The sequence below is a fragment of the Sorghum bicolor genome, chromosome 10 (assembly GCF_000003195.3).
Source record: "Sorghum bicolor cultivar BTx623 chromosome 10, Sorghum_bicolor_NCBIv3, whole genome shotgun sequence".
Taxonomy (NCBI): Eukaryota; Viridiplantae; Streptophyta; class Magnoliopsida; order Poales; family Poaceae; genus Sorghum; species Sorghum bicolor.
The window spans coordinates 23705582-23721411 of NC_012879.2; the positions used below are offsets into that span (position 1 = coordinate 23705582).

The 15830-nt window shown below is 40.2% G+C and overlaps 1 protein-coding gene across 1 annotated transcript; it reads right to left on the reverse strand.

The window, feature by feature from the left end:
• Window positions 5566-10846, reverse strand: LOC110430945. Its single transcript, XM_021449206.1, has 12 exons — window positions 10644-10846; window positions 9540-9967; window positions 9367-9447; window positions 9162-9269; window positions 8808-9061; window positions 8518-8724; window positions 8350-8442; window positions 8180-8281; window positions 7338-7764; window positions 6915-7248; window positions 6061-6254; window positions 5566-5807 (listed from the first exon to the last, which is right to left on the reverse strand). The coding sequence occupies exons 1-9, from the start codon at window positions 10820-10822 to the stop codon at window positions 7534-7536; spliced, it is 1683 nt and encodes a 560-aa protein (XP_021304881.1). The 5' UTR covers window positions 10823-10846; the 3' UTR covers window positions 5566-5807; window positions 6061-6254; window positions 6915-7248; window positions 7338-7533.

Genomic DNA, 15830 nt, shown 5'->3' on the forward strand with positions numbered 1-15830 from the left:
CAATCGGCTATAGAATCTGGGAGAATCAAGTTTGATAATTCTAAAACTCAGAAGCCGATGAAGATCGATCAACATTCTTTCCCAACAAATATGTTGGATGCTAAGGGAAAAACCAAGGTTTTGACGTCAGAGGCAGCTAAAAGAAGCACATCGGTGGATCCTCAACATCAGATTACTACCGATGACGCTAGAGGCAAGGGTCTGATTCAGGAAGGAACCAGTTCAGGAAGGCCTCCCCGATCTGGCGATGTAAGAACTCATAGAAGGCATCGGGAGACCTGGCAACCACGTGAGGATCGGTATTGGCGCCAACAGGAGGATCGTCGCCGAGAAGAAGAGCAACGCCGACAAGAGTGGAATCGGCATAAAGATCACTAGAACTGCCCGTTCTTTATCCACTGTTGGGAACAAAACATCAAATTGCCCACTGTTAGAGACTGCCCTGAGTGCAATGGTTATGATCGGTATGATAGACCTAATCGACAGTATCAAAGCAATGATCGGCGATTTAATGGGCCGATTAGGGGGAGAGCTTCAGTTTATGATCGGCTGGGGGGCAGGCTCAGTGTGCATGACAGACTTGGTGACTGTGTCGGGTACTTTCCCAGGAACCAAGAGGAACTTGAAGAAATGGCGGATGCATGAGTTCCCAATGAGTTCATATTTTGTAGGGATGCTAATACTTATCGAGTGGAGTTAAGGGAAAATCTTCGTCCATCGGTAAGACAGCCGCAACTTCCTCCATGGTGTCCAGCGGGGTTGACTAGAATGCAGAAAAGAAGGTTACAGCATGAAAGATGAGAAGATTTGAGCAAAGGAGAGAATTCTGGCAAATCTGGAGATTAGCAGCAGCCGGATCCTAAAGGAAAAGGACCATCGGCAGATCTTAACATGGTATTTATGTTGCCGATGGAGTTCCTTGCGCCGTCCAGTGATGATGAGGAGCTGGATTTTTCCGACCAGATATCTCAGTTGGCTCTGGATCCGATGACGGTTATCTTTGAAAAGCCTGCCGACAATAAAAGGCAGCATCTTAAAGCTCTGTTTGTCAAAGGTAGGGTTGATGGGCAGCTGATGACCAAGATACTTGTTGATGGTGGGGCTGCTATCAATATTATGCCGTATGCAGTCTATCGGAAGCTTGGGAAAGGAGATCAAGATTTGACTAAGACCGATATGATGCTGAAGGACTTTGAGGGGAATGTGTCTCCAGTTAAGGGGGCAATATGCGTCGAGTTGACCATCGGCAGCAAAACCTTGCCGACAACTTTCTTCGTTATTAGTGGAAAGGGTGCTTATAATCTACTATTGGGGAGAGATTGGATCCATGCCAATTGTTGCATCCCATCTACATTGAACCAATGTTTGGTTCAGTGGGTAGGTGACAAGATTGAGATTGTCCCTGGAGATTCTTCATATGTCATTACATCGGCAGAGGCAGATACTTATGGGAGGACCAGATGCATCTCAGGAGAAATTTGGGAGAAGGATTTCCTCAAGGTTGCTGATTATGAAATTCCACCGATCCAAGCAGTCGGTTCTGATAAGGAGTTTTAATGGATAGGTTCGCCGATGATGGAAAATTAGGCCAGGGGTTTACATCGGCTGATGATTTAGTAGAGGTAGACATAGGTAATGGTGATAGGCCAAGGCCTACTTTTATTAGTGCTATGTTAAATTCTGAGTGTAAGCAACAGTTAACCGATTTGTTAAAGGAATATAAAGATTGCTTTGCTTGGGATTATACTAAGATGCCTGGTTTGGACCGATCTATTGTTGAACATCGGTTGCCTATCAAATCTGGATTTCGGCCACATCAACAGCCAGCCCGCCGATGTAACCCTAATATTCTTCCTGATATTAAGGCCAAAATAACTAAACTTATTGAAGCTAAATTTATTCGGTAGTGTCGGTATGCCGAGTGGATTTCCAATTATGTTCCAGTTTACAAGAAAAATGGGTAGCTTCGAGTCTGCATTGATTTCAGAAATCTTAACAAGGCTACGTCGATGGATGGTTACCCAATGCCAGTTGCCGATTTGCTAGTCGATGCTGTGGCTAGACATCGGATCATAAGCTTCATGGATTGCAATGCAGGATATAATCAGATATTCATGGCTGAAGAAGATATTCCAAAGACTGCATTTAGATGTCCTGGTCATGTTGGGTTGTTTGAATGGATAGTCATGACCTTTGGCTTGAAAAATTCTGGTGCTACTTATCAGAGGGCTATGAATTTTTTTCTTTCATGAGTTCATCGGCAAGCTGGTAAAGATTTACATTGATGATGTGGTGGTTAAGTCTGGGGATTTCGCAAAGCATCTTGCCGATCTATGAAAAGTGTTGGAATGCACAAGAAAACATGGTTTAAAATGAATCCTAACAAGTGTGCATTTGGTGCATCGGCAGGACAATTTCTTGGTTTCATGGTACATCAAAGAAGAATTGAAATTAGCAGGAGATCTATTGATGCCATCAACAAGATAGTTGCTCCTACCAATAAAACTGAGCTCCAGTCTTTGATCGGCAAAATAAATTTTATCAGACGGTTTATATCTAATTTGTCTGGTAAAATTCTTGCTTTTAGTCCTTTACTTAAATTGAAAGCCGATCAAGAGTTTATATGGGGAAAAGAGCAACAGTTAGCCTTAGATGAAATCAAGAATTATTTGACAAATCCTCCAGTTTTGATTCCACCTCAGCAAGGAAAGCCCTTTAGATTATATTTGTCTACCGATCGAATGGTCATTGGTTCGGCTTTGATTCAAGAATTTGAGGGGAAGAAGCGTGTGATTTATTATTTAAGCAAAAGGCTAGTTGATGCTGAGACCAGGTATTCGGCACTTGAAAAATTATGTTTATGCCTATATTTTTCATGTATCTAGTTAAGACACTATTTGCTATCGGCTGAATGCACTGTTATACGCAAAGATGATGTAGTCCGATACATGTTATCTATGCCGATTATGAGTGGTAGAATCGGTAAATGGATTTTGGCAGTGTCGGAATTTGATCTACGTTACGAATCGGCTAAGGCAGTTAAAGGACAGATTATGGCCGATTTTGTGACTCAACATTGCGGTATGACGGGTACTTTAGAAATTGTTCCTTGGACGCTCTTCTTTGATGGATCCACGTGTGACTGGGGGGCAGGAATCGGTATAGTATTAGTTTCTCCTCAGGGAAAGAAGTATGAGTTTTCTCTGCCGATTGTTGCTACGTCAACCAATAATCAAGCTGAATATCAAGCTTTGATCAAAGGGTTGGAATTATTAAAAGAGGTTCATGCTGATGCTGTTGAGATCTTCGGCGATTCTATGCTTGTTATAAATCAGCTGGCTGGGATTTATGAGTGCCGAAGCGAAGTCTTGATAACCTATTATGAACGGAGTATGCAGCTATTAAAGGAATTCAAGGATTTCTGATTAGAGCATGTTCCTCGATTGCATAATGAGGAGGCTAATCGGTTGGCTCAGCATGCCTCGGGATATCAACCCATATTTAACACGTTATCGGCAATCGGTGCTGATGATTGGAGAAAGGAGATCATTGATTATTTAAAGGATCCATCGAAAAAGGTTGAGAGGCGTGTCAGGTTTCAAGCTACTAAGTACGTACTCTTTGGTGATGATGAGGCTAAAAGTTTGGTAGGAGAAATCCATGAAGGAGTATGTGGAGCACATAAGTCGGCTTTTAAGATGAAATGGATGATTAGGAGAAACGGGTATTATTGGCCTACCATACTCGAAGATTGCTTTAAATATTTCAAAGGATGTCAAAAGTTTGGCAATATTCAAAGGGCACCCGCATCGGTTATGAATCCTATTATTAAACCTTGGCCGTTTCGGGGATGGGCTATTGATTTGATCGGCCAGATTTACCCGCCATCAAGTAAAGGGCATAAGTTCATCTTAGTTGCCACTGATTATTTCACTAAGTGGGTTGAAGCTATTCCTTTGAAGAAAGTAACATCGGCCAATATGATTGATTTTGTGAAAGAGCATATTATTTACCGATTTGGTATTCCTCAAACAATTACTACCGATCAGGGTACCATGTTTACATCAGGAGAGTTTGATGGATTTGCAATCGGTATGGGGATTAAAGTGTTGAACTCTTCCCCTTATTATGCTCAAGCCAACGGGCAGGCCGAGGCGTCTAACAAAGGAATTATTAAACTCATCAAACGAAAGATTGAAGAAAATCCCAGAAGGTGGCATACATTGTTAAGTGAGGCTTTATGGTCATATCGGATGGCATGTCATGGGTCGACTAAAGTTTCACCTTATCAGTTGGTGTATGGACATGATGCAGTGCTACCATGGGAAATTAAGACCGGATCTAGGCGACTATCTTTTCAAGATCACCTGGCTGCCGATGACTATGCCACTTTGATGAAAGATGAGTTAGATGATTTGGCAGGGCATCGGCTGAGGGCTTTGATGAGTATAGAAGAAAATAAAAAGAGAGTTGCTAGGTGGTACGATAAAAAGGTAAAACCTAAGGAGTTTGCCGATGGAGATTTGGTGTGGAAACTAATCTTACCGATTGGGACTAAAAGTTTAAAATTTGGGAAGTGGTCTCCTAATTGGGAAGGTCCTTATCGGATAAACTGGTCTGCTCCTAGTAATGCTTATATTTTGGAAACCCTCAAAGGAGTTGAATTTCCTAGAGCATTGAATGGAAAATACTTAAAGAAATACTACCCAAGCATATGGGTCGACGCATGAAAGTTTAAGTGCCGATGACATTCCTATCGGCTGGATTAAAGTGTATCTAGGACTGAGTATGATGTTTTTTTTAAAAAAATGCTGATAACAGTTCTCTAGGCTAGACCAAAATAGTCAGCAATCTCTAAAGGCAGAACAAGACATGCCGCCGATGAAGAGCTTATATATTCAGCAGGGTTTGGATAGCCGATATGGCGCGCGGACGGATTTGATCAGCTTCTTCTATCTCCTTGATGTCTTCACTACTAAATTTTTACCCTATTGCACTGCCTAATTTTTGATGTTATAGGGCTAAAATTGATGCGATAGCTCAGTATCTCATCAATTTCTCGTTTGATGGGAGCCGATGCAAGTGGTCTTGATGCAATATCCTTTCGCATCGGTTTGTTGTGGCTGATGTGAGAAGCAGCTATTGCATCGTCCATCCGTTGTCTCTTGCATAAAAAATGAGAGATGCAATAGCTTATTGCATCAAAATCATACTGTTGCAATACATCAATTGCAACGACTAACGTTGGGTGCAATAGTGTATATTGCATCAATATTATGTTTGATGCAATAGAACCTATTGCATCACCATTTTGGTTTGGTGCAATATGAACTATTGCATCGACTTTATGTTCAATGCAATACAAACTATTGCATCGACGTGAGGTTGGGTGCAATACAAACTATTACAACGACATGAGCTTCGATGCAATACAAACTATTGCATCGACATGAGGTTCGATGCACAAGGAACTATTGCATCGATATGGTGTTTATGGGAACAGAATGAATTAATTGCACAGAAATTCATAAAATTACAAAATTCAATGGCACAGAAAGGCAATCATATTAATAACTTGGATCATCATCATTCAATAGTTTGTACAATATAAGGAAGTCAAAGGCCTTCCTACTTCAAAGAAGATAATTGCAAAGTTCAAACTGCATTACAAACCACTAACTTATGTTAGAAAAAGGCAATCATAAACAAAAATACATGTCTCTTAGCATAGGTGAACATGACATCTTTCTCGTTGCACAATATTTGATTCAATTCAGCTTGCCAAGACTCCCTCAAGGTTGATTGTCCTAAAAAAGTCAAAATGACATTCATTAGTAATATATAGTTGATCACACAGTGGAACCTAAAATAGACAGCTCATAGCCCATGCAAAAGAAAGGTTGTTCTGTACCAGATAAATGAAAGAAGAGAATAGATATTTCATCTTCCATATTATATCGTACAGAAACATACATGTATAAGTGGACAAAGTTGATGTCAATAATCTGGACAACAACTTAAGATGACACCTGATTCATGTATAAGATTTCCAGCTCATACCTTTCCTCCTTTCTTTCTTGTATCTCGCTTTTTATTTGCAGCACTATTCCTCAATGTTTGTGATGTAATAAATCTCACTGACTCACTACTGCCTTTGTCATTTGTGAAAAGTGATATGTTGCCATTGCTGCGAGTTAGGCGACATGGTGGGATTCTCATTTGTTTGGTCAATAATACACTGAGACTGCTTCGGTCTGCAAAAACCAGATGATTTGAAGGAGCAATCACGACTTTAGCATTTCTATGAATCTGTTCAACTATAGGTATACATGCAGTAGTCAAGTAAATAAATCATAACTAGAGATTTACAAGTCCAAATGACATGCAGCAAGACATACTGGAAATCTTATGGAATTGCGTACATTTCATCTTCAATCATACAAACATTATTCTCAAGTTTAACAGGTCGAAATTACATAAGTACAGAAATCTATCATGTCAAGACAGAGAGCAACCAAACGTATCACCTAACTTTGCACAGCTGTGGTATGCAAACCATAGGGTCAATTACCATGAACTTTTAGAAGCAGATAGATACATGAATTGTCTACAACTTTTGTATTGACATGTTTTTCAGAGAATCAAATTAACATGGTGAATTTTGCAAAGTTTTTAAAATTGTCCCGAAATACAATCAAACCAGACAACAAACTTATTAAGCATGTAACTCATAAACCATCAGACCTAGGAACATGAAAATTTATCACAACCAAGATAAGATAATTATCTACATCTTTGGTATTTATTAAAACCATAGAAAACATCATTTCCACCTCAAAAATAATTGCACAATCAAAACTGCATATGCTGCCCAAACAGTAGAGGTACAAACATAGACAAAAAACTGATATTACCTGTTGCACATGTTCTGGTCCTTGGCTGGGGGTGGGAACAACAGTAGGTCCATTAGAAGGTTCATTATGTGTGGCCAGGGTAGTTTCTGTACCAGCCTTCATATTGAAAAAAAAAGATGCACACATGACCTCAAGATTAAATGTATGTATCCATTACATTGCAGGTTCCATTTATCAAAAGATAATACCCCAAATCTGCAACTTCATTTTCACCAACTTTATTATAAATACTAGTAGTAGTACTGGTAGTGAATTCTTTAGGCTGAGGGGCTATTTCTTCAGGCTGAGGGGCTGTTTCTTCAGGCTGAGCGGCTGTAGTGGTTGGTGCAGCATTCTTGCATTTGCGTTATAAGGAGAAACATTAGCACTGAAGCATTGTTAAAATACATGATATTGCTTACAGTTGAGAATTAGAATTATTACCAAAGGCGGTGCTTGATTGTGTTGTTTGATTAGCAAAAAAAAACTCTTGCCTTAGTTCTTCTCTAATCTTGTTGCCTGTACTCTCCAGTTGTTGTTCTAGCTGTTGAATTTTTTCCTTGTCTTTCTCCCTCTCTGCGGCTTCAACGGAAAGCTGTTCTTTTAACTTATGTACCTCAGCTTGCATCTCAGTATTCTTCTATTGGGCTGCTGCTGCTAATGCAGGTGCACGAGCTTGCTCTTCAATTCGTTCATTCATCAGTTGGCTTCGGGTCGGATACTTTGCCAAGTATCCATGTCCAGGACCTTTCCTGCTCTTGCATCCAGTTGTTTCCTTGTAGGTTTCACGAAGAATGTGCCTTTCTTGTTCCTTTGAAATCACAGAAGCGTCCAACTCAATTCTCTCTACAATTTTGGAGAAGGTGCTTTCCTAAAATTAAGAACACAGTTAGTGTTTTTAGCTTTAGCAAGTAGCAATAGCAGTTACAGTTCAAGTAAAATAAGAATTAGGTAAAATGGATACTTTGGAAATTGAACTATATCAATTAGATTCATGTACTACTTACTTCCTCTAAACATCGAAGTCCATGTTAATCATGGAAATATATTTGCTTAGCAAAGCATGTTGAGAGCTAAAAAGCAATGGACAGTTGAGCACTAGCATTTTAAAGAATTATATCACATTCAAGAGATAACGAACACAAGGACAAAGAGAGGACTGAACACAAGTTTGAGGATAGATAACTATATCATTCACGTAACATATTTACAACAGAAAAAAACTTTTTAGATAACTCATGAGTTAACTATATGACATGTATAGTAACGAACAAAGTAGTACTTACATATATTTCCTTAGCAGCATCAGAAGACCATCGACCTTCCTTGCTGCGTGTACTCCTCCAAAGTGCCAAATCATCTGGCTCATCACCAGTCTCTAGGTTTCTCTGATATGAGAAAATTAAATAATGTAACTGTTTAGGTAAAAAAATAAGATTAGGTAAGATATCCTTACCTGCTCATAACTAACTTGTGAAAAAGGTTTTGATTCTGTAAGATGTAGTGTCTGTCGATGCTGAGAATTGCTAGAGTTTGTGTTGCTTATTCGCTAATATAAACATAGATATGTTAGTTGCACTAAAAAATACAGAAAATAATGACATATATGTCAGAGGTCTGGAACCTGAAATTTGTCACTTCCAAAATATAACACCAAGTAGTGCCACTCGACAATGTCCAAATCTTCTGGCTTATGTCTCATTCTTTGATGGTAACTATTGTATGCCTTGTATGTGGAACTCAATTGAGCTCGCCATCCTCTGTAACGTTCCTTTGCAATCTTCCATATCCTAGCCTTCTCAACATCATTATTTTCAATGTTCCACCTAACCTTCTCACGACCAACAAATTGTGAACAATTTAGATATTAGAAAGAATTAATTTAGCATATGCGGGAGGAAGACTGTAACATACAATTATATCTCGTGCTATTTTATCTTTAACATTCTGATCTACATCTCCCCACTTTTGAACTCCAATAAGTGGAGTCCTTTTCCTTGTAAACTTTACTATTTCATCAATAAACGCGCGATAGTTTTCTCCTATAGGGCCGCCTTGCGTGGATGAGAAATCTATACTAAGTTTATGACTACCAAGTTTAAATCTCTTAGCATCGACCGATAAACCTTTAACGGTTCCACGCCCAATCTTTCTCTTGTCGCCAACCCCTACAATAAAAATGATGTTATAAAATTGAACGTTTGTAAACATTAATAATCAGCATTTTCGTATTATAGTTTTGCCTGAACACTCTGGACCATTGCATACCTTTCTGAGAGGCCTTTGGCCTGCGAGCATGAGATGGAAACTGCATTGGTGTTACGCTGTTGTCACCACTTCCATCTTCTTCAATGGTTTCATCATCTAAAAATGCATCTGCACATACAAACAAGTGAAAGTACACACTTACAATGGAGTTGGAAATATATACATCAAGTTGTACTAGTGCCAAGATAATTCAAATTCATATTACGAATATCTTGAAGAAGCCCTTCCTGCCTCAACCGTTCTCTATATGTTGCAACAGTATTCAGCCGGGTGTCATCCTTAAATTCTGTGAAATGCATATAGATGTTATATATGTAGTGTGAGTTTTAGAACAGTACCTAAAGTTCATTTAGATGCATTTTTCAAGTACATTATTACCTGGATTGTTTTCATCCTGTGGCAGCTTCTGAAGCCACACCTTGTATGCATCAATGTTTTTATCCTGAATTCCATTTCCACTAACTTTCTCATGTGTACTACGTTGCTTAATGGGTGTAATTGAATATTGTCCTTCTCGATCTTGCTGAGTTGTTGAAACTGCTAACCTAACTATCTTTTCTTCTAAACAATCTTCTATCATTGCTAATGCATCTTCTTCGTAATTTATAGGCAGCAGCAAAGCACTATCGTTCCCACATCTCTTGAAATAGTACATGAAGTCCCTCGAAGAATAACCCATCTTAACTTTGAACTTTAATAAGTTGGCAAAGGTGACTCTAGCACGGTCAATGTCCAATATGGCACGACTCTGGTCCTTGGGGGCCCCTGAGAAATCAATAAGTACTTGCCAAATATCTCCCATTTTCCTACAGAAAAAATATTTTCACTTCATTCAACATAAGTTCACGAAATACAGTGAATGCCATGGCCTTGTTTGGTTCAGGAAGTAGTTATAATAGGTCGCAAACACATGTTAAGTTACAGACAATAATAATCATTATTTGAGAATGATATATAGGCGCCACTAAAAAATGATGATAACATCCAGAAACACTTGTTAATTGAATATAATAATTATCAATATACTGGTGTGCTGCATCAAGCTGCTCGGCAGAGTGAAGTCTTGAAAACAAAATTATTTTCAAAATAGAAATCTCACCCCAAATCAACATATGCATCCAACAAACAAACTAAAATGTTCAATATGCATCCACAAACAAAGGTAAAATATTAATCTTTGCAGCAACTAAGCTTTTGAATGCCAACTCCATGAGCAGCCATCCCCATGCCCCCTATATCTATCGTGACCTGCAAATTTAATTTTAGAATACTCCAACTCATTCAGAAATCAATGGCACTTCAAGAATAACAAATCCATAGCAGCTAATTTCTATCAGCTAATTCAGAGGTTAAATCTGAGGTTATTGCCGACTCAAGAAACAATTAGCAATTGCCTTTTAAGACATAGAAGGGAGTAATTCATGAGTAACTCAAGAAACAATTAGCAATTAGCAATTAGGAATTTTGGGATTTCATGAGAACCTCTTGCTGGACCTGGACGTAGGAGATGGGGATCTCATGGACGGAGGAGACGGTGAGGACAGAGGAGTCGGCAACCTCGTGGTGGACGGCCTCCGCGGTGGCGGCGGCGACGTCGAGCTCCTGGTGAACGGCCGCTGCGGAGGTGGTGGCGATGACAGCCTTGGTGTGGTCTTCTCCATTGCGGCCGGGAGTGGAGAAGATGCGAAGACAAAAACTGCTTGGCTGGGGGCGGCGGCTATATTAGGGTCGGAGTAATTAGCAGGTGCTTAGCGGGCCCGTTTGTTTTCTCACGGTAGAAGGGCGCGTGCTCTAAAATTTTGGCGGTAGTTTGGTTCACGGACTTTGGGTGTGCGCGCGCCTGACCAAAAAATTAATGATCTGATAAAAAAATAAGAAGACTTTTGGTGCGCATTATTTACTTCCCAAACAAATTGCAAAATATTTGAAGATTTCTCGTCACATAGAATGTTACGGCAAATGCATAGCACTAAATATAGATAAAAAATAACTAATTTCACAATTTACATGTAATTTGTAAAAATATTTTTCCAGGCCATATTTGCAAGGATAATATTTGTCAAACCCTAAATAAAAGTGCTAAAATATCTATTTTGCAAAGACATTATAACTAAACAAGGCCTAGGCCATATACGTACATATCTCTAATATATTTTCGTCATCGAACTCAGATGACATGACCGTCACCACCAACAAGGGCACGACATCAATGTCTCCGCTAGCGCTAGCGGTGAACCCAAACGTGGACCACCTAGGGTTCCACATGTGTTGTACTTCGTGGTGGATCCCAAGTACATCTTACGTAGTGCTGGGGGTGAACCCACACGTGGACATGTCGTGACACGACCGTCACCACCAACAAAGGCACGGCGACGACATCTTACGTAGTGCCGGCGGTGAACCCACATGTGGACATGTTGTGACAACCTTTGACATCTGTCATAGTTTGTGGCGGTTCCCAAGTACATCTCCCTGACGTCGTCGTCCTCTGAATCCGACGACACGACCGTTAGGACCGATAGTTGCATGGTGATGACATCTCGGGTAGCACCAGAAACGATCCCGCATATGCAAATGACACATGACACTAGAAGGTGATCTTCGCCATCACCAACAATTAAATTCTCTGTCACATGTAGTTGAGGAACTAGACTTTTAGGACATGGTTTGAGGGCATGCCAAGCGCCTCGACTTGAAGACATTCCCAAACCCTTTGCTCGCAAGCTTTGCACTTGCCGAGTTCGTATCTAGAACTGACCACCAACTCAGCACGTGGCATTCGGACCTGGTTAGACCCGTCGGCGCGGCCGAGTATGACAAAAAGTAGTGAACATTCTTTATGGCAACCATGTAAAAGGCAAAGAGATAGAGCGCGACATTAAGCTAAGACTGAGGAGCAATGGAATTAAAATAATATAAATGGTGTTGTAATGATGAATTAATAAATTTTAGTAAAAATTATTGAAAGACACGTTGAACTCCAAAAGTCAAACAAAGAATTGTTGAAAAAAATACAAAAATATTGACATGTAACTCCAAAAGTCAAACAAAGAATTGTTGAAAAAAATACAAAAATATTGGCACTAGACTAGCCAGTGGCCTAACAACAGTCTCCACAAAGCCGAGCATGACTTGAGCAAGCCCAACAAAGTAGCAGCGTGGTCAGGGTGGTGATAGAGCAAGTGAGTTCATTTGAGCTTGCAGCCTTGAACTTTTAAGCAGAGCTCTACATCATTGAATTGGCGATATGGGACTAAAGTTATTGCTCAGTGCTGGGATAGCATCACAGAGGCGCGAGGTGATTCGTATTGGGCCGGCCCATGTGACCCATCCAATTCCATAAAACCCTTTGACACACCCGTGACCCACCTGACTCTGTGACCCCCCCACGTGAGTCCCCTCAGTTCCATCCTCAACCTCGAGTCACACGGCGGGCGACGGCGGCAGCGGTGGATTCATTCCCACGACGACGCCGACATTGTAGACGGAGGCGCCGGCCATGGTACCCAGCAAGCGATGCATGAAAGCCCGGACCCAGCCTCGCAACTCGCGCGGCCAGTTTGCCCCCGTGCGCGAGGTCATCTACATCGACTCTGACGACTCGGACTTCTCATCGGAGGTTCGTGTGCCCCGAGGTAAGCGCGTCAAAGGGGAGCCATCAACCCCAATCCCGGCGAAGAAGATCAAAGGGGAGCCCTTAACCCCAATCCCAAGCTTCAACGACAAGAACAAGGTTAGATCTGCCTTTCCCCTCCTCGGCAAACCCTTTTTCAGTGACATTCATGATAGTGGCAAGTTGTATGGCATAGTGGCAGATACTTGTGAACTGGTTGAAAACAAATTGATTGAAATAATAGCAGTGATGTTCGATCGATATTTCATAGGAGCAATACTGCTCGCTACAATGTGAAATGGAACTTATAAGTTGGGAACTGAAATTTATTTCTGAAAGTTTTGACTAGTTAAAGCTAGGTGTCCTGATAGCACATATAGAGAGTAGACTACAAATTAAACGTAGTCGTAACATGAATCAAAAACGATTGTTTAGGTACCTCTTACTAATAATTTTAGAAAAGATATAAAACTGTTATTAACCCTGAGTTGTCTGTCTTCGTACTGGTCCAGAAGCATAATTAGTGTTGCATCAAAACACGGCCAAGCTTGTGTCTTCAGATTGGATATGCTCCCTTTGTATGGTATGACTTATTGGCATCACAGATTTATATTAGGTAGGTAGTATAGCAACAGAGGAAATAGTAGATTTATAGCAGTTGTTGTCTTTGTAAACAGACAATATAATTATCAGTCAAATACACCTCCCAGGAGGAATTTTTACATATACAGTCCAAATATGATAATCTGTACATACTCTCAGGTTCTTTATCACCCAAATGCACCTCCCAGGAGGAATTTTTTAGAATAATAAGCAACAACAAGGTTCTAACTCCTTTGCATGTGGAGATAGCAATGTAACCCAGAGTGTGGATGGTTCCTTGTAAAGGTGTTGTTTTTCTGGAGATAGTAAATCCTGACATGATTCAGCTATTACCTCTTGACTGATGCCAGCCTACTTTTATCATAGCCTTTTGAATTTTGATATACGAAAACTGCTGGTGTATATGTTTTCCAGATTATTATGCAAAGTAGAAGGATATTCTAATTTTTTTTTGTTAATGAAGGTTCCCTATGACAGTGATGAGGAAGACTCGTTTTCCTTCTTAGACCTTGAAGAACAGGAGGATCCAGTGGACAGCGTGAAGTGGCTTGTTGAGACAGCTAACAATGATGCTAAAAAAAAGTTGAAACGCCGAACAAATAAGACATCGACTCGAGTTGATGAGTCCTTCGAGACGCTCTTCGTCGACATCAAGTTTGGGGTGCTAGAACCATTTGCACAGACCAAGAAGGGGGCTTCTGTACAGAAGCTGAGAGAACTATTTGATGGAGCTAAGGCTGATGCAAAAAATCAGGTCATGAGCGAAGCCTACAAGTCCTGCAGTGAACTTGATGAGTTCTTTGAGACACTCTTCGTTGATGTCAAGTATGGTGTGGTGAAGCCTCTCGAAGAGAAGAAAAAGAAGATGAAGAAGAAGTGAATTGCATGTCTGAAATGGAAATCAGAGGGTCACCTTTTGTAAAAATGACTATGTATTTAGATGTGTGTCTTCTGGTCTTTCGAACTTGCTACTGCAGTAGTAACTTATTAAAGGACTCTATGTGCTGCTGGTAGTTGTAACTGCTGGTGTCTGGTACTTTGTAAGACCTAATAGAAGCACTGTATGTGCTTGTATAAGTGTCGAGAACTACTAAGTATATGTAAGTGTCTGTTAGCTGATGTATGCACTTTATAAGCTCTTGCGTGCTAGTTTTCATGAATTACCTCTGGTGACCTTTTTTTTCGTTGCATGCTTGGGTGGCCACAGCCCCCAAAAACCTTTAAAGCACTACTACTAGGTTTGAATCCAGCGCTTTCATCCAAAAAATGAGTCATGCAAGTATTTGGACATGTACGTAGCTGAGAATCTAAAAAATAATCATTCACAACATAATTAACAGCAAATTGTGAAAACTTAAATGAAAAAATCATCATCAGCTTCATCATCTGTGGCAACGGCAGGTGCCACAACTCCGTCGTCAATATAAGCGTCAACATCATCTTCACCCTCATCGCTAAAGTCTTCATTTGGTTCTGGTACAGAATGAGCAATTGCTTTCTCAATAACAGATGTGTCAATTGCTTCCCCTTCCATATCCGTTAGTTGCCAATTCATCAAGTCCCCCTGGTCGCTTCTAACAGTCATGTGCTCCACCCCAACAAGCAATGAGTCAACATCAAATTCTGATTCCTCTTCAACAATAGCTGATTCCGGCATGGAGAAAAGGTTTCTTGGTTTGATTCGGACAACGCTGCACAAATTCGATTTCTTTGCATGCTTGACATAAAACACCTGCTCTGCTTGTGTCGCTAGAATATAGGGATCATCTGAATATCTGAGACGAGTAGTATCAATATCTATGATTCCATATTGATCTTTGTTATACCCTGAACCTTTTTTCTTTGTTGGAGCGGGGACATCGAACCAATCGCACTGAAACATCATCACTTCCTTTCCACCAGGGAACGGTAGAGAGATAATTTTCTTAATAACTCCATACCAGTCCATATTACCCATACTTTCATCACCCTTGACAAGGACACCACTGTTTTGTGTGATCAAGCTCGTCTCTGCCGACACCGTCCGAAATAGGAAGCCATTGATGAAACATCTATTGAATACACGAGCACGATCATCAGGTCCTTGAGAAAGGTTGTACAACAGCTCACTTGCTTTTCCTTGCTCATATTCTTGTTTGATCTGTACTTCCATTTAACAAAAATTAATAAGATGCTTTCATTACATGCATCATAATATGAAAAAAAATCTGGTGACTTACTTTGTCCTCAAACCAACCAACAAATTGTTGCTTGTGTCTTCTCTCAACATTATGCAGATTATATTTCTTTAGTAAAGCCTTATGTACACTGCAGTGGGTAGACCAAACAAAATTAATGCAAAGAATTAGTAATATATCATGTAATCAATAAAATAGCATGCTCAAATGTAAAATTTCACTAACTCAAGCAATGTAGCACACTCATCCGTATTTGTTAGTATGTAGTGCCTTATT